Here is an 18,677-nt window from a genome sequence, read left to right on the forward strand (position 1 = left end):
AATACTGGAGTTCCTCGTCTTTCTTAACAGTAAGGGAGCTGCTAAGAATTATATATAGCCCCATTTTCCTTAGGTCAAATCCTCACATTAAATTTAGCTGATCATTGCCTTCTAGAAAAGAAGCCTGGTTTAAATAATTTCCGCCAGCTATACCATCTATCTGCATTATGTACCACTTCCTTAACTTTGAATATGTTAGATTTGGAAGTGACAAAATTTGGAACATTTTATCTAGTTTTTTTTAAAGTTATTAAAGAATTTATCATTTCACTTAATTGCCAGGAAATAAATATTCACACATTTCCTTTTTTTTTTAACCAAGTATTTGTCCCTTCCATTATGATAATGAAATTGCCTTGAACCTGCATGGAAAATAATACACAAAATAATGTAATATACTAAATAAAGCAATAAGGTTAATTTCTTTCCTGCTGTCACTAAATTCATGCTAACAGTCTCTCTTCAGCTTGACATCAATTAATGATTTTAATTCCAGACTCTTGTCACAGTGTTCACCACCCTTTCCTCTAATTAAAATGGATGATGCATGATAAAGAGAAAACACAAGACTTCTGTTCTTGTAACATTTCTATTCATTAGGATTTTTGCTTTTACAACAAATGGCTCTTAGCTCTAGAGCCACTAGAAAAAGATGAAAAGAAGTTTATTATGACTATGAGGTATGAGTCCTCAAACCCTTAAGAAGGGTATGAAATGTGAAACTCTTAACTACAGAGAGATCTAACTCCTCAGAGATGGGGGGGAGGAGGATATTTTTAATTACCGAGTTACATACCAAGTACCCTCCCATACAAAGCCATGAAACAGCATCACACACAGTAGTAAAGACACTTGGTGGGGAAGCCTTAAGACAATGGAACTTGATTAAGGTAATTTTTAAAATGTGCATTTGCTGAACATTAATGTAGTAGGAAAAATGCCCCAAGCATGTTCTATGTTGGGGAAAGTTATATGGAGTAAGATTATATGTATATATTAAGCTAATAAGATAAAAATAATTCAATTTTTTTTTTGGATTATGGAATGCCAGATATGTTAAACAGTATCTAGGCTTCTTCTTCATTAACAAATCTTTTGGAAAAAAAATTTTTAAGTCACATTATCATCCAGCAGTTTAGCTTTGACAATGAAAATCTTAAATTCTCTTGTATCTGTAATTCCTTAGTCTATCAACTTCTAATTCCTGTATTTATAAAATAGTATTTTGGAAAATCACTGAGCATTGCTGAAATTTGTAGTGGAGTGGGGTTTAGCATAAGTCACCTGGAAGGAATGATATTATTTACTAACAACTTTTCATCAATTTATTGACTACTCCATACATCCTGTTCCTGTGGAATACATACACAAATATCAGACAACAGAAAGGCTGGAGCTCAACTAATAATCCCTTCAACTTTCCCTCCTAAGCAAGCCAAGGCTGCTATCACAAAGTGTGGACTATCACTTAGATGCCTGTGTAGAATTCCTAGGGAAAAAATGAGCAAATCCTTTCAGATTCAAGACCTAAACTGAATTTCTTATGTTGACAATATATTCAAATATTTGAACGGGAATTCAATATCACAGAAGCAGTAGGAAAAGTTGACAGGAAGTGAAATCTACTGATCAGATAAATATTCCCTGAAACATGTTTCTAATCTAGACCATTTATTCTTTATCAAATCTTATAAACAATCGAGAGCTAGAAAAGGTTTTAGAGGTCCATGTAAATGATTCTGGGACATAATTGCATCTAAAATATGAAAATCCAGTTGAAATCAGGAGGAGGAATTATAGCTATACCAAAACAATACCAATGTTGTAGGCAGAAAATCTAGGCATTATAGGTAAGAGGCAGGTAAATTTTGGAATTCCCACTGTAAAAGAGACAATTCAATTATATTAAAAGTCTTCTCAGCTTTTCAAGGTTTATAAGGCAATCCAGACTTGAAGAGTGTGATAAGAAACAAATCATGTTGGATTGAGAGCTTATTAATGACAGTCATAACCTGGCATTTACATAATGCTCTAGGGTTTGCAAAGCACTTTACATACATTCATTATCTCTGATACTCACAGCAACCTTATGCGTCATATGCTTTTATTCCCATTTTACAAGACAGGAGAGGTTAAGTGACTTGCACTAACATCACACAGCTTGTGAGTTGAGCCTAGTTCTCCCTGATTCCAAGCCTAAGCATTGTCCCCCTATGCCAAGCCTCTAGATTCAACTCCTCAGACCCATCATAGTGGTAGGCACTCTATTACACTGTTGGTGGATGTCTTGGCAATTTTTTTGAACCACACACAATCTGAATATATAAGAAAGTTATAAAAATAATCATATCTTATGACCCAGTGAGCCCTTTATGAGAACTGTACCCTAAGGATGTAATTAAAAGAATAAAGACCTATCAGGACAAAAAAAATAGTCATTGTTGATTTATTTGTAATAGCAAAACAAAAGAAAACTCGAAACAACCTATCTTTAGCATCTGGGGATTGGCTGAACGTGATGTGGGCTCTCAATATGACAGAATATGACTGTACCATTAAAATGAAAAATAATAGAAATAGAAAATGAACACAGCAGAATTAGAAACATACCTTAACTGCACAAGAAAAACAAAAGCAAAACTCACTGCACAGATGGAAAAGGGATTTGAAGAGGCCAGAGCAAATGAGCTCTTGCATTCTGTGTCTTTCTGTCTCTTTTCTTCTCTCTATCTCATTCTATTCCCCCCCAAGTAAAAATATGTATATGTCAGCATATATATATATGTGTGTGTGTGTGTGTGTGTGTGTGTGTGTGTGTGTGTGTGTGTGTGTGTACACACATACACACAGAGTGGGGAGAAGAAAGGTGAAAGAGAATTTGAGAGACATCTACATATATGAATGATTCAGTCATTTTGTTTTGTTTTTGTAAATATTCAAATGGTCTGAGTTGTCATTACCTCTGGCATTCCCTCCATTGGTGTAAATTATAACCCATCCTCTGTCCTCCCCAAATTTTGTCTCTAATGTTCCAGAAACCTTCACCAAACTTCTACTCTGGTACCTCATTATGTCATGAAAGTGACTGTTCTTTGATGCTATGGCAGAGGAGCAAAAGTTTGACAGTTCTACCATTCTAGAACGCTCTTGAGTTTGGCTCTAGGAGCAAACAGAATTTTCTGAAGACCAGTTCGACTAATCACCAAGAGGCACAAAAACCAGTAAGCTGTCCACCAGATGATGAAAGTTTCAGGGGCCATCATTACTCATAAAATAGGAGAAAGTAAATTTAACTTAACAAAAAATTTAACTCTTCAAAAATAGTTTCCAAAATCATAGGAAACTGTAATGATGAATCAAGAAATAGGAGATAGTTCACTGGCAATCAGTATTAAACAAGAATAGCCCGTGCCTTGGAAAAATGACAGTCTATTTTTAGTTCTTTTATCAACCAACTTAGTTTTCCTTGGTCATTCATGAAGAAAAAGTATAGATTCCATCTCAGATGCAGCAATATTAATTCAAGTCAACATCATAGCAGAGAGATGAGTGCATTTAAGCTGAGATTTAAAATATTAAAGAAATTAAAACATAAATACTAATAATATTATTACCTGGTTCAATAAGTGATAAAGTCCAATACATTATTTGGATGATATATCTTGCAAAATCTATGAGAGTTTAGAGAAAATATTCTTGCAAAATGTTATTTAAATACAAAGTCAAAGTATAATAATTCTTAAATTATGGGCATAATTGATTTTTTAATGGACCACTCATTTGTTCTCTGACCCCCCAAGGATTTTGATTTTAAGCTTTTTATACATAGATTCATTATGACCAATCGAGTTCCCAGAAGTATTGCATCATTAGAGGTGACAAGCTAGAGATTTCGAACCAAAGAGGGATGAAATGAACCATGCTGCAGACCAGTAAATGTTATAGCTAGAACCATGAGGAAGAAACCATAGTTGGCAGGAAATATTTTACTCTGTTCTCTGAAATTGTTTTAAATTTTTTATTAAAATGCTTAAAGTATACTGAAGCACAGCTCTTATGAAAAGATATGAGGTAACATATCAAAAGGGTAAAGAATGGTATAGTTTAGAAAAGAGTTCTCCTTTGGAAATAGCCGTCAAGACTGGGGAGTGGACATCACTTCTTTTGACTGCTTCTCTATTGTGATGAGATTGCATTCTTTCCAAATGATATGCTGATAACTACAAATTTGCATATACCAAGAGAGATACATGCTTATGCATTCACAGTATACATCCTTCTTGTGCTATGAAAAAGATAATTCTCTTCAGGGTAGCAACCTCTAATTTAAGTCAATAAAATGCTCCTATATATAAACTGACTAAAAATTATCAGGAGGTAGGCATGTATACTGGTAAAATGAAGGAAACACAAAATGGCTCATGACTAGACAGTTGGAAAGAACTAGTAAAAATCAATACAGACTCAGATAATAAATTCAAGCCCTGTATATATAACTTGTAAGATATTTAAATGTTGCATATTTAATTTCTTCCATCTGTAAAATGGGACTGATCATCTTTTGCAACTTTACTATAATGTCAAGGTTATCAGGTTAACAAGACAAATTTCTATTAAAACCCTTCTGAAAATTGAGATAAGGAAGTAATGGACCCACCCTCACCCCCCACCTCTAGCAATATATTCTCCCTCCTGGGTTATTGAAATAGGCTGTTAATTATGTTTCTCATCTCTCCTTTCTTGAATCTACTTTCCATACAACTACAACAGTGACATTCCTGAAACACATATGTCCATGTCACTATTCTGCTTAGGATGTTTCAGTGGCCCCCTATTTCTTCTAGGATAAAATACAAACTCATCTCTCATTGGCATTTAAATGCCTTCACAATCTTGTTCCCATCTCTATTAAAAACAACCATGACTATGTTATGTTTCATGAATTCTGCATTCTGGATTATTTCTTGTCTTCCTGTACTCAAGTGGCATTTAGTGGTTCCTCTCTCCCCTCATGATTATTGTCTACTTGCACTGTATATGCATGGATGTGTGTATACATACATGTGTGTATAGTTATACAAATGCTAACTTTCATGTGGTCTCCCATTAGAATGTAAAGTCAGGGAGTCTTTTTCTCCCCCGCATTTCTTTGCATCCCTGGTGCTTGGCACAGTAAGAACTTAATACATGTTTATTAATTAATTGAATGTTGTCATACAAGACATTTCATCTTTCTTCTATATGCCTAGAATGTTTTCTGCCCTGTCTCTTGAAATCATCTACATGAAGCCCTTTCTGATACCCATTCATTACTGTTCTTTGTACCACCTCACCCTAACTTACTTGTTCTGTATTTACATGTTAGATTGTACATGGTACATGTTAGATTGTAAGCTGCTTATGGGCAAAGACTAACTTTTGCCTCATTTTTTGTGTTCCCCGCATTTAGCACAGTGTCTGGCATACAGTAGGTATTTAATAAATGTTTATTGATTTACCCAGTTGAATGTAATATCCTTGAAGGCAGGGACTATTTGCTTTTTCTTTTATTTATTTATTCCCCAGCACCTAGTACATTGCCTGACAAAGAGTAGGTATTTAATAAATGCTTACTAAATTTAAATGTTTATGTTATGACTCTCACTTCAGGGTAATGAATTTCCAATTGTTCTTCCTAAAATGAGTCATGTAAATACTACACTGGTCTTAGGTCTAGTCTTGGCTTTGTTATATACTACCTAGCTCTGATTCAAGCTACCTGCATTTCTCTTTTTAAAATGGACTGTAGTTATTCTATCCTATTCTGAGAGACATTACAAAGAAGAAGAAAAAATTAAAATAGAATAGTCTGAAACTTCCGGAAGAAAGGTGGTATTTAATATTTATGCTATTTAATTTCCCCATGCTTCTTTAAAAAGAAAGTTGAAAACACTCCCACCCACATGGAAAAATGCCCAGAACAGAGTTTCTTGTTTCCCTATTACTACCATGGGAAAGTTTGGAATCACTGAGAATTTTCGAATGCATCTATTTAGAGATACTTTAAAGAAATAATTTTGATTTCTTTAGTATCATAACTTCAAAGCTATTCAAAAACAAATTATAATATTCCTGCCTACTAATATGAATAGGAAAAACATCAAATTTTAGTTAAAATAGCAACAGCGCTAAAAACTGAGATATAGGTAATTTTTTAAAAAAATTAGGGATTTAAAATGCAGGAAAGGTAGAAAGATGAACAAGAGTGATGTCATACTTTCTTTATAAATTAACATTTTTAAATATAAAACATTTAAAACTTAAAATGCATAAATTAAAATGTGAAACATTTAAAAATATAAAATTTAGTAAAAATTACCAAAAAAACTTAAGTCCTATAAAAAGGTATGCAATAAACTATGCTTTTCAATTACTTAGGCAAAGCTTAAAATATTTTTGTGGCTTTTAAAATTGTCTAGAATCCATAATCCATTTAATTGTTCAGATTTGCTCACAAAACTACTACCTACTATTACCTTCTCTGTAAAAGAGCTTTAAGAGAGACCCCCAAACTATCTTTGATTCCTCAGTTGAATTCAGTATTTCTGTCTTTCTTGACATACTGATTCTACAAGCATCAGTGTCTGAATTATCAGGCAGCAGAAGCATATATGAAATTTGTTTGAAAGCAAATCCCTTGTGTGTGTGTGTGTGTGTGTGTGTGTGTGTGTGTGTGTTTAAAGAAGAAAACAACAAAGAAACCTCCTGCTAAAGAGGTTTAATCAAATACTTCAATCTACCTCTCCTGTTCTTGCTTCATTCGTATTCTCTCCTCTTCTGAAGTAAGGGCTTCCTGTACTTTTATTTTACCCGATTTCTCAATCTTGTCATCTTTTCGATGTTTGCCAAACCTGTTAATAACAAAAAATCTAACTTGTCAATTCAACCAAAATGAGTTTTCTTTCTCCTTTCATAAAGATATATGCACTCGTTGTAATATGAGCTACCTCTTAAGGGGGAGGATAGAGATGCTCAAACCTCCTGCAGTGTTATTCTGTGCTGATATGTCTCATTCAGATTCTTTCCCTTCATTTTTAATAAAGAATCTTCCTAAGACAACCATTTTGGAGTATATGGTATTCACAGTTTTTGTCATGAGTAAAAAAAAAAAATCAGGTCATATTTATTAAATATTTAATTAACGTATATGTGTTCTAAACAGTTCTGCTATTGGAAGATGGAAATGAAAGTTAAATTGGCGGGCCTTTTTTCCTCACTTAGGAGCTACAAAAGATAATCCATACTCATCTATTTAATCTCCTCATAAATAGCCAGTCTTCTTTATTTCCATAGCCAAATTTATTAGACACATTCATCATAGTTGAAAAACTGACAAACAAGGCCATGTTTGTAAAGTTTAAAGTACAAAAGGTAATTTACATTGCTTTAATACCTTGTGCTTATTAAATTGGAAGTTTTAAGGCATTCTCATCAAATGTTCTCTGAAATCTGATGAAAAGAGATCACCAATGGTGGCATCTTTGACATGGAAACTCAAGTCTGAAGAAAACCACTGAGTTTACTAATGAAGGCAATGACAAGGCACATGACTCAAATTGGTCAGCCTGAGCTTTTATAGATGGCTGCCTGAAATGAAAACTGCTTAAGAGCAAGCTGAGTTTGTGCATCCCAACAAACTCTGAAACCTCCTAAATATTTTAGAAATGCCTTTCCTTGGCTCTTTTGCTTTCTCTCATTCAAAGCAAAAAACATATCCAAAATTCTTGCAATATAAACCCTCCAATAATATTGATCTATAGTCATTGTCAACAGATAATGTTGCCAAAAATAGAGAGGAAATTCCTGTTCTGAGAACGGTTATTTAATAAACACCTGTAAATACATGCAGTGTGGTGAGCACTTTCATTAGGCGGCATGTTTCTTAGGTTTTCTAGAACTTAAAAGGTTACACTCACCATTAGTCATTGAGAAAGGGAAAAGCAGGAAGAGTGAAGTGGGAAGAAGGCATTAGAAAAGGGGGAGGAACCAAGGCAGTTAAAAAATGGAACGTGAACACTTTAATAAAGAGTAGCTCTGAAGGTAGCATGTAATCCAATCCATTGTAATATAAATCTGGTTTTAAATACAGTCTACATACCAATGCTGAAGTGTGCTGATTGTTTTTAATCATTGTATGAATTCGTACGTTAGTGAAAAATGTAATCTTCAAAAGTGTCAAGATAAGCAAAAGAATAACAAATTCTAAGACTAAAATAGAAAAAGGAGAATTGAAAACCCTACTTTTACAAACACATGCCTTTTCAGCTTAGGATCCGACATTCTACTTTATACAGAAAATCAAAGCTATCTTCTCCTCTCTTCCTTATTCTACAATTTAAGTTCAACATCCACTACTTCCACCTTTATTCCTGTTTCTGATGAAGTTGTTGAATAGTCATTTCTCAGTCATGTCTGACTCTTCATGACCCCACTTGGGGTTTTCTTGGCAAAGATACTGGAGTGGTTTGCCATTTTCTTCTCCAGCTCATTTTAGATGAGGAACTGAGGCAAATAGAATTTAGTGACTTGCCCAGAGTCACAGCTAGTAAGGGTCTGAGGTTGGATTTGCACTCAAGAAGATAAGTTTTCCTGATTCCAAGCCCATTGCTCTATCTGTTGTACCACCTAGCTGCCCTGATGAAGAGGTAGGCTAACTCTTTACCAAGGCCAACCTCTTCACATGTACCTATAATTCCATCTCCTTCATTTCGTTTCATCTCCAGTAAATTACACACATTATCTATCTGTGTGTCTCTTTCTTTCCTTTGATTTCTCTATCTCATTCAATCTCTCCCTATCAACTATTTCATAGCCTGTGGTTTAGAAACATATCTAAGTCTCCAACATTAAAGAAAAGCTTTACTAGATCCTACCATCTCTACTAGTGACCACCCATTATCACATTCCCCTTTCTCAAACAAACTATTTGAGAAAACCAACCATTTCCTTTGCCCTTATTCTTTTCTCAAGCCTCTGCAATGCAGTTTTTGATATCATCACTCAATTAAAATTACTTTCTTCTATTTTTATTTTTTATTTAATATTTCCCCCATTACATGTAAAAACAATTTTTAACATTTAAAAAAATTCTGAGTTCCAAATTCTCCTCCTCCTTCCTTCCCCTCCCCTCTCATTGAGAAGGCATGCAATCAGGTATGTTATACATGTGCAGTCATGCAATAATTCCATATTAGTCATGTTGTAAAAGAAAACATAGACCAAAAAAAAAACACACACTCAAAAATAAAAAATAGTATTCTCTGATCTGCATTCAGACTCCATCAGTTCTTTCCCTGCAGGCAGATAGCTCTTTTTATCATAAGTCCTTTGAAATGTTTTAGATCATTATATTGCTGAGAATAGCTAAGCTATTTACAGTTGATCATCATACAATACTGTCTTTTACTGTATACAGTGTTCTTTGCCTGGTTCTAGTCATTCACTTTGCATCAGTTCATGTAAATCTTTCCAGGTTTTTCTGAGAGTATCCTTTCACCATTTCTAATAACACAGTAATATTCCATCACAATCATATGCCACAGCTTGTTCAGCCATTCCCCACTGATGGGCATCCCCTCAATTTCCAATTCTTTAACACCACAGAAGAGCTGCTATAAATATTTTTGTACATATAAGTCCTTTTCCTTTCTGATGTTATATCTCTCTGGGATACAGACTTAGTAGTGGTATTGCTGAGTTAAAGGGTATATGAGGTTTTATAGCTCTTTGTAGTTCCAAATTGCTCTACAGAGTGGTTGAATGATTTCCCAAATTCTACAATTAGTGTCTCAATTTTCCCACATCCCCTCCAAGACTTGTCATTTTCCTTTTCTGTCATATTAGCCAATCTGATAAGTGTGGGGTGATACCTTAGAGTTTTAAAATGTTCATTTCTTTAATCAATAGTGATGTAAAGCATTTTACATATGACTATAGATAGGTTTGATTGCTTTCTTTGAAAACTGCCTGTTAATATCCTTTGACCATTTATCATTTGGGGAATGACTCACCTTTTTATAAATTTGATTCAGATCTCTATATATTTGAGAAATGAAGCTTTTATCAGAGAAACATAATTTTTTCACAGTTATATTATTAACTATATTTCCCTCTGTTTATCCTCCTCACTCTCTTATCTCTTTTCACCTTGTCCATCCTCAAAAGTATTTTCCTTCTAACACCTCCCTCAATTCGTCCTCCATTTTATTAAACCCACTGCTGTCTTGTCCCCTTCCTATACAGCCTTCTTGTAGGTTAAGATAGATTTCTATGCCCAACTGAGCATGTATGTTACTCCCTCTTTAAACCAATTGCAATGACAGTAAGGTTCATAAATCCCTCTCCCACCTCCCTATCTTCACCTCTATAGTAAAAGCTGTTTTCCACCTCTTTTCTGTGAGATGATCTTGTGTAAAATTTTCCCCTTCTCCCAGTGTATTCCCTTTTCTCACTACTTAATTTTTTTTTTTAGATAATCATCCCATCATACTCAATATACAGCCATGCCCTCTATCTATGCATATTCCTTCTAATTGTCCTAACAATGAGAAAATTGTTAGGAGTTAAAAGTATCATCCCATGTAGGAATATGAACAGTTTAATCTCATTGAATCCCTTATGATTTCTCTTTTCTGATAATCTTTTTATGTCTCTCTTGAGTCTTGTATTTGAAAATCAAATTTTCTATTCAGCTCTGGTCTTTTCAACAGGAATGCTTGAAAGTTCTCTATTTTATTGAAAATCCATTTTTCCCCCTGGAGGATTACACTGAGTTTTTCTGGGTAGGTGATTCTTGGTTGTAATCCTAACTCCTTTGCCATTTGGAATAACATATTTCAAGCTCACCAATCCTCTCAAGTAGAAGCTGCTAAGTCTTGTATTATCCTGACTGTGGCTCCATGGTATATGGATTGTTTCTTTCTAGCTGCTTGCAAAATTTTCTCTGTGACTTGGGAGCTCTGGAATTTGGCTATCATATTTTGGAAAGTTTTCATTTTGGGATGTCTGGATTCTTTCAATTTCTATCAGGACAATTTTCCTTGATAATTTCTTGAAATATAATATCCAGGCTTTTGTACCTCATTTTCCACTTCACCAATTCTATTTTTAAGGCATTCTTTTCTTTAGTGAATTTTTGTGTATCTTTTTCCATCTGGCCAATTCTACTTTGTAAGGTATTCTCTTCATTGGATTGTTGCATCTTTTTTTTTAAACCATTTGGCCTATTCTGTTTTTTAAAGTGTTGTTTTCTTCAGTATTTGTTCATGTGCATCTCCTTTACCAATCTTTTATTCTTTTTTTCATTATTGTCTTGCATCACTGTAATTTCTTTTCCCAATTTTTCTTCTACTTCTCTTATTTAATTTTTAAAATCTTTTTCAAGCTATTCTAGGAATTTCTTTTGGGCCTGAGACCAATTAATATTTTTCTTTGAAGTGTAGCAGTTTTGACTTTGTTGTCTTCTTTTGAATTTGTGTTTTGATCTTCCTTGTCACCATATAACTTTCTATGGTCAGGATCTTTTTTTGTTGTTTATTCATTTTTCCAACCTATTTCTTGACTTTTAACTTTATATTAAAGTTGAGCTCTGCTCGCCGTTGAAGGTGGCACTTTCCCAAGCTTCAGGTTTTTGTGCAGTTGTTTTCAGAGTGAGTTGTGGGAGTCTGTAAGCTTTCAGTTCTTCCAAGGTGGTATGATTTAAGGAGAGGTGTTTTTACTACTCCCCTGGCTTGTGCTCTGGTCTGTGAGCAACCAGAAACATTCTTTTCTGCCCTGAAACTGTGACCAGAGTTCCCACTCCACAGTGGCAGCAAGCTCTGGTATGCTGGTGCTCCATTTTACCCTGGGACTGAGAACCAGGACTGCTACCCAGATCTAAGTATGGGCAATGCAACACAATCTTCCACCCAATGCCAGCAAAGGGAACCCTGTAATCTCCTTCTCCATATAAATATGTATAAACATACAGAATAGACAGAAGGTAATTTTAGATGAGAAGGCACTAGAAATTGGGCAAACTGAGTACTACCTCCTATAGGAGGTGACACAAGTTGAGTTTTAAATATCTTCTTTTTGATATAAAGCTGCTCACAACCAGAGCCTTTCCTACCTTTCTAGTCTACTTATGCATTGCTATCCTCTACTGTTTAGTCATACAGGCTTACTTTCTCCTTCTCACACCCAACTCTCCTGTCTCTACATGCATCATGCCTGGAATGCATTCCATCCTGTGCAAATCTTTTATTTCCTTCCGGACTCAATGCAAGGGCCATATTCTGAGGGAAGGCTTTCCTTGTGTCCATACCTACTCATCCCTTTCCCTTTGAGTTGAGTTTGTATTTTAATTGCTGATATATTACGCAGAAAGGCAGCACTGTGTAATAGGACAATTGGGTGGTACAGTAGATAGAGTGCCAAGCCTGGAGTCAGGATGACCTGAGTTCAAATCCAGCCTCAAATATTTACTAACTGCGTGACCCTGGACAAGTCACTTAACCTTGTTTGCTTCATTTTCTTCACCTGTAAAATGAGCTGGAAAGTGAAATGGTAAATCACTCCAGTATCTTTGCCAAACCCCCTACCTGGGGTCATGAAGAGTCAGACATGACTGAAACGACTGAAGAAGAGCAGCACTGTATGTATGATGGGGAGGAAGCTGGATCTGAAGCCAGGAAGACCTGGATTCAAGTCTCATTTCTGAAATCTACTGGTTGAGACCCTTTGCAAGTCACCTTCTCAGTGTTCTGACTATAGGTTGGAGAGAAGGTGCAAGCCTGCATTACTGCTGAGGAAATTCCTCACCTAGGAGTTCCCCCTACCAAAGAAATCACATCTATAGTACCTTTCTTTACATTTTATATGCAACTATATTGGATGTTCCAAAAGTCTTAGAGCAGTCTTAAGCAACAAAAACAAAAGTAAATCAGTGTTTGCCCTCAAGAAGCTCACATTTTATAGGAGCGGGCAGGATATCCCTAAAGTGTGACTGTAGTTTTAAGTTGATGAAGCTCAGAAACTTAAAACTGCACTAAGACTTTTTTGGGACACCCTGTACATGTCCATGCTGTCTCCTCCACTAAAATGTAAGCTTTTGAGAGTGAACACAGACTTTTGTTTCTGTAGCACTGGAACTTAGACCATTGCCTAGAATTTAGAAGACATTTAATACATAAATATTTGTTGTTATGATTTTGAGGTACATTCTTCTGTTTTCCCTACTCTGTTTTAATCTTATAATTATAATTTCTAATTTTAATAATAATTTTCATTTAATAAGGATTAAATTATGTACTGTCATCTGAGCCACTCATTGTTTAGGTCATATGTAAATGCATTCATACACATGAATGTCTATGTACGTTTGGACACATACCTTTGCAGCATAGCATAGAGGATAAAGAGCTGACCTCTGGGCCAGGAAAATTTGAGTTCAAGATATGCCTCTGACACACATTGGCTATGTGACCCTGGGCAAGTCACTGATGTTCTCATTGTTGTAGACAGCTTTCTAGGACTATGAACTGCAGAATAATTACTGACCTACACTGGTAGAGGCCATTTCTTCATTAGGACTTTCTGACTCCTGGTTTCCTTCCTGGCATAGCTCAGGTACAACCTCTTCTGAAAATATTCTTTCCTGAATTCCTCTTCAAAGATTCCTGAGGTGTTTTTTTCGATGTCTTCTTTGCTATCACTGATTTCTACCGTGTGTGTGTGTGTGTGTGTGTGTGTGTGTGTGTGTGTGTGTAAGACTTTAGACTCATGATTTCATCAGTTACTGAATTCCCAGGGGAGAAACCCCCTCCATCAATGCAAAAAGGCAACTGGTCTGTACCTTCTCAAGTTTTATTGAATTGCCTAGGGAATACTGATCAGTTGAGTACCTTACCCATGGACACACAGCAAGTATGTGCCAGATAGGATTTGAACCCAGGTCTTTCTGATTTGGAGGTCAGTCCTTTTAATCTATCATACTATACTTAATCTCGACTTTCCACCTTGTATTATTTTACTTATCTCTGTACATGATTAATTAAATAGAAGTTGCTTGGGACCAAGGACTGTTTCTTTTTATGCCCAGTGCCTAGTACGTATTAGGAAAAATGTTTGTTGATCTGACACAAACTGGAAATTCAATCATTATATCATTTCTTCCAGTGAGATGCATCTCTTCACATTTAAGCCCTAGATCTATGATTTGATTGATATAGGGAACAAATGGGTGAGGGAGTGATTTCTAGGCACAGGAACAGAGTTGTACAAATGTGTGGTGGTAGGAGGAGGACTATTACAGTCAGTGAACAGCAAGTTGTTCAGTCTGATGCTAAAATTAATTTGAACAAAATACATGTAATTTCTATACCCTTCATTTCCAAAGAGGTACATCACAACAGAAATATTCCCCCAAACAACTCATTGGCACTAATGGTTCAATCCAATAGATTTTGCTACTACAGCAATACTTTGCTCTTTTTCCTATTCTTTTGTCAAGGAACTTTTATTGCCTCAAGGCTGAGCTGCAAAAATTATTACTATAATAAAAATATCATGTATTCGCATCTGAAAAATCTCTAACTTTGAGATTTTATGCTATATAAAATGTGTTAGCCCCCCCCCCAATTCTACAAAGTTCAAAACTCTATCTATCAAATTTATTTACAGTGGGTCATTTGCATTGGCAACCTTTCCAAAGGTGCCATTTTCCCCTTTTACAAATTTTCTCAGGATGATAGCATGTCATCATATCCTTTTCAGGAAAATATTGGCCTTTCTCCTAGGATAAACTGATAAAATTCTATATTTGCCTAGGTAGCAAAAAAGAAAGAAAGAAACTAAGCTCTTTTCTTATGAATTAATTTAGACATTTCAGGCCTTAAACCTAGATTTTTCTATCAACAAGCTACCCGACGTCAAAGAATAATCTTGTACTTTAACAAAATTATTTCAGTCAGGTTAACTTGGCAACAAAATGCTATGTTATTGTTGTTCAGTTTTTTCAGTCATGTCCAATTCTTCATGATTCCATTTGGAGCTTTCTTAGCAAAGATATTGGAGTGATTTACCATGTCCTTTTCCAGCCCATTTTGTAGATAAGGAAACTGAGGCAAACAGGGTTTAGTGACTTGCCCAGGTTTACAGAGCTAGTGAGTGTCTGAAGCCAGATTTGAACTCAAGAAGATGAGTCTTCTTGATTTAAAGCCTACTGCTCTATCCGTGCGCCACCTATCTGCCCAAAATGCTATGTACTAACCTGTAAATACAGTATTTTATTTTGTCTGTATAAAGTGTGATTCACAAATTTAGGAAATGATGAATGATAAAATGATGATACAAAGTTCAATCCCCATCACCACACTTTTTCTAGTGATTTTAGAATAGAAATATTAACTGGCATTTTAGATTGTACTGAAGTCACCAGGTAATTCCACAAGCTTATTAAGATCTGACCTAGGTGATCCATTACCAAACTGAAATTACATATTCCATCCAATTTTAAAAAAAAAGTTTGAGCTCAAGATTAATATATGCATAAGAAAAAACTGCACAGGCAAAACGTCTGTACATTAGCAGGCAGACATTCCCCCCTTGTTACTTAGTAAGCTTTAGATAAGTAAATCTTAAGATTTCGTCAAGGCATTCTTTAAGAGTATAGCATATGGCTTGATAATTGGAGCACAAACAGATAACTCAGCTATAATTTTTTTATGACAGACTGAAATAAGGGCCATAAGTGAAAAATATCCCATCTTTCTTGGAGAGTGAGAAAGTAAAGGAAGAGAGTAACTCAAGTCCTGTTCACTCTAATTGCCAAGATACTCCAGGGGTTCTACTTAATTTATAACTGCTTAATTTTTTTCCCCCCTCTGCAACAGGGGTCAAAGAAAGTTTCAGCTGTAAGTGAACTTTCAAAGTCAGATTCACATTTCTACACCTTACATAACCCATGAAGACAATCATTTAATGTCACGACACTTAAAAATTTGGAAAGGATCAATTATGTTTCTTTTATTATCTTCAAAAAGCCACTGCTGCTTTCAGGCAGGTCACCTTTCTTGGGAACTGCGCATCTGAAGGCATGTTTCTACTAATGGCATGTTCAAGGGACCAGCCACTACTACCAGAGAGACAGGGGTTTGTGAACTGATGCCCCCACTTTTGAACTCTGACCTCCAAACAGAGGAAGCTCATCAATTGTGAGTGGTGAAAGAAAGTGAATTGTTCATGGCCATATATTCTAGCCCTCAGGGAATCTTCTGTTGCCCAAATCTTTCTACAGTGACATGAATTTGTAAGAAGAATGCTTCTGTTGAATTTAAAAAAAGAAAGAATAAAAGCATTTTTTTAAAGTGATAGAACAGTAGGAAAAATAGTCCTTCAATGGTGTAGGTACATAGGACAAACATGAGAAGAACTCAATGGTTATATTAAGGTTTTTCTTATATTTTTGGAATAAATGTGATGTTAACTAGATTTAGTTTTTTCCTCCCACGTGGCTTTTTCATAGAGCAACATATCAATTTCTTCATGCAACTAAAGTAATTTCAATGTAATCTGCTAAATGGGTTTTACTATGATGCGTTACTGTTGAGATCATTGCTGTCTGGCAAATCAGCCACATATTTCATTAGAATAAAGAGCCACGGAAGAAACATACATTAGTTGATTAATGAAGAAAAAAAATGGATAAAGACAAAAATTCTGTAGAATTGTGTACTAAAATAGCAAAAGGACTCTGATTTAAAATCAACAAATGAGAAAGTATGACTAGGTCCACTTGATCATGATTTAGATTTTAAGACAGGAAGAATAATCCTTCAACAATAGTAATGCTTCTGCCAAGGAAAAATGCTGCTGAAATACTTCAATATTTCAGATATAATATTTTCATTTAGTAAAATTAGAGATCTTTAGAAAATTATGCTGAATGACAACATAGCATCCTATTATAAATAAAAATCAAAATATAATTGGTGTTGTAATGAGAGGGTTTTTATTAATGTCATATTAAGAAATGCTGTACAGCAAAGAAAAAAGTCTAAGAAATCTTCTGCCATATTTAAAAATAGATGAACAGAATATCCTAAACCAATTATCTTCTGAGCTTTGTAGAGGAAAAAAAAATTAACTATAACATTCTAAAGCAATCCCCATTGAACTGTCATTTAGATATCCAGTAATTTTTCTTTCCTCTTTGCTAATAATTATCAAGGTATCTATATCTTTGTAGAAGCTTGACTGAAATTCCTGTATGAATATTTACCCTTACGGAAACTTTGAGGTTAAGTGACACTGCTTTAGAGAATTTAGAACAGATAAAATAAAAATGCCGACCACCACTAGAGTAACTTGTCTTCCTTCTGTCATCCTCCCCAATGCCAGACTTCTCCATCATTTTGGGAAAAGCTTTTACCTAATACCCCACATCAGTCATCTTCAATTTATCTCTTTATCTTAAATCACTTGCCTAGTTTTGTTACTTCTTTCCATCTCTTATATTTTCCAACATTTCTCTGCCCACAGTACAAATGCTCTAGGCTAATAATTAATCACCCCTTGGCATAGACTCTTATTAGTCACTGTGGTATATTTGACAGAATCCTGAACTCGGAGTCAGGAAGACCTTTATTCAAATTCTGCCTCAGATAACTTACTGTGTGAACCTGGCCAAGTCCCTGAACTTCATTGGGTCTCAGTTTCCTCATCTTTAAAATGAGGGTATTGGCCTTGAGGACTTCTAAGTTCTCTTCCAACTCTAAATCTATAATGTTAAGATTCTTTGGCATTCCAACCTTCCTCACCAATGTCCCCCTATTCCCTAGCATCAGAATGGTAGACCCTCAGCATTGTCAAGAATTTCCAAAGTCATCTAATATACTCCACACCTCAACAACAATCCTGTCTCACAATATCCCTGAAAAGAGGTCTTGTAGTCTCTGCTCAAAGGCCATCAGCATTGGGAAATTAAGTATTTCCCAATGTACTTTAGGATACTTTGGATTTTTGGATTGTTGGGCCATGTTTCCTTATGTCAAATGAAAATCTAACTCTGTGCAGCTAGCACTAATTATTGCTTGTTCTGACCTCTAGACTTAGAAAAACAAGGCTGACTCCACTTCCCAATGACAGCCTCAGAAGCATTGCCTACTTTGGCCATTGTACTGATTGTACACATTCCCTCCTCTTAAAAAATTATAGTAGTTTTCCATTGCCAAATGAATGAAGTCTTCAGAGATAAAGTACAGGAAACAGACCAACTGATGTCGCAGTTGACCTGTTAAGATTCTAGAATTATACATTTTTATTTTGAAACCCTTCATTGGGATGTACTGAAAACAAACTGCATTTGCTTTGTCTTCTCCAGATTCACAACTTAACCTATTCTGTACTTCAGATACTACCCCCATTGTTTGATTTGCAAGTTTTACTTCAAAGATTGACCCTACTGCACAGTTTACCATGGCCCAATTTCCCAGATGTTCAAAGAGCTCCTATTCTTCCCTCTAGTAAGCCTTTTAGGCTTGATCCAAAAATCGGCTTCTTTTCACAGCTGCTGCATCTGCCTGCCTGTATTTCCACCACACCCCAGGAAGCTCATTATTGGGAAAACCTCATGCTATTGCAAGTTTCCAGCAGCCTGG

The 18,677-nt window shown here is 35.3% G+C and overlaps 1 protein-coding gene across 12 annotated transcripts in view; it reads right to left on the reverse strand.

Annotated features, from left to right (window-relative positions):
* Positions 1 to 18,677, reverse strand: part of PARD3 (par-3 family cell polarity regulator) — a 715,544-nt gene that overhangs the window by 185,873 nt on the left and 510,994 nt on the right. For 8 of the 12 annotated variants that reach the window (XM_020990444.2, XM_020990437.2, XM_020990434.2 and 5 more), the window contains one exon: positions 6,780 to 6,890. The exons of the other annotated variants lie outside the window; for them this stretch is intronic. In XM_020990444.2, coding sequence (XP_020846103.1) covers positions 6,780 to 6,890 — 111 coding nt within the window. The remainder of the gene's footprint in view (positions 1 to 6,779; positions 6,891 to 18,677) is intronic. 12 annotated transcript variants of the gene reach the window in all.

This window comes from Phascolarctos cinereus, unplaced genomic scaffold (genome assembly GCF_003287225.1).
Source record: "Phascolarctos cinereus isolate Bilbo 61053 unplaced genomic scaffold, phaCin_HiC Scaffold_1;HRSCAF=81, whole genome shotgun sequence".
Lineage (NCBI taxonomy): Eukaryota > Metazoa > Chordata > Mammalia > Diprotodontia > Phascolarctidae > Phascolarctos > Phascolarctos cinereus.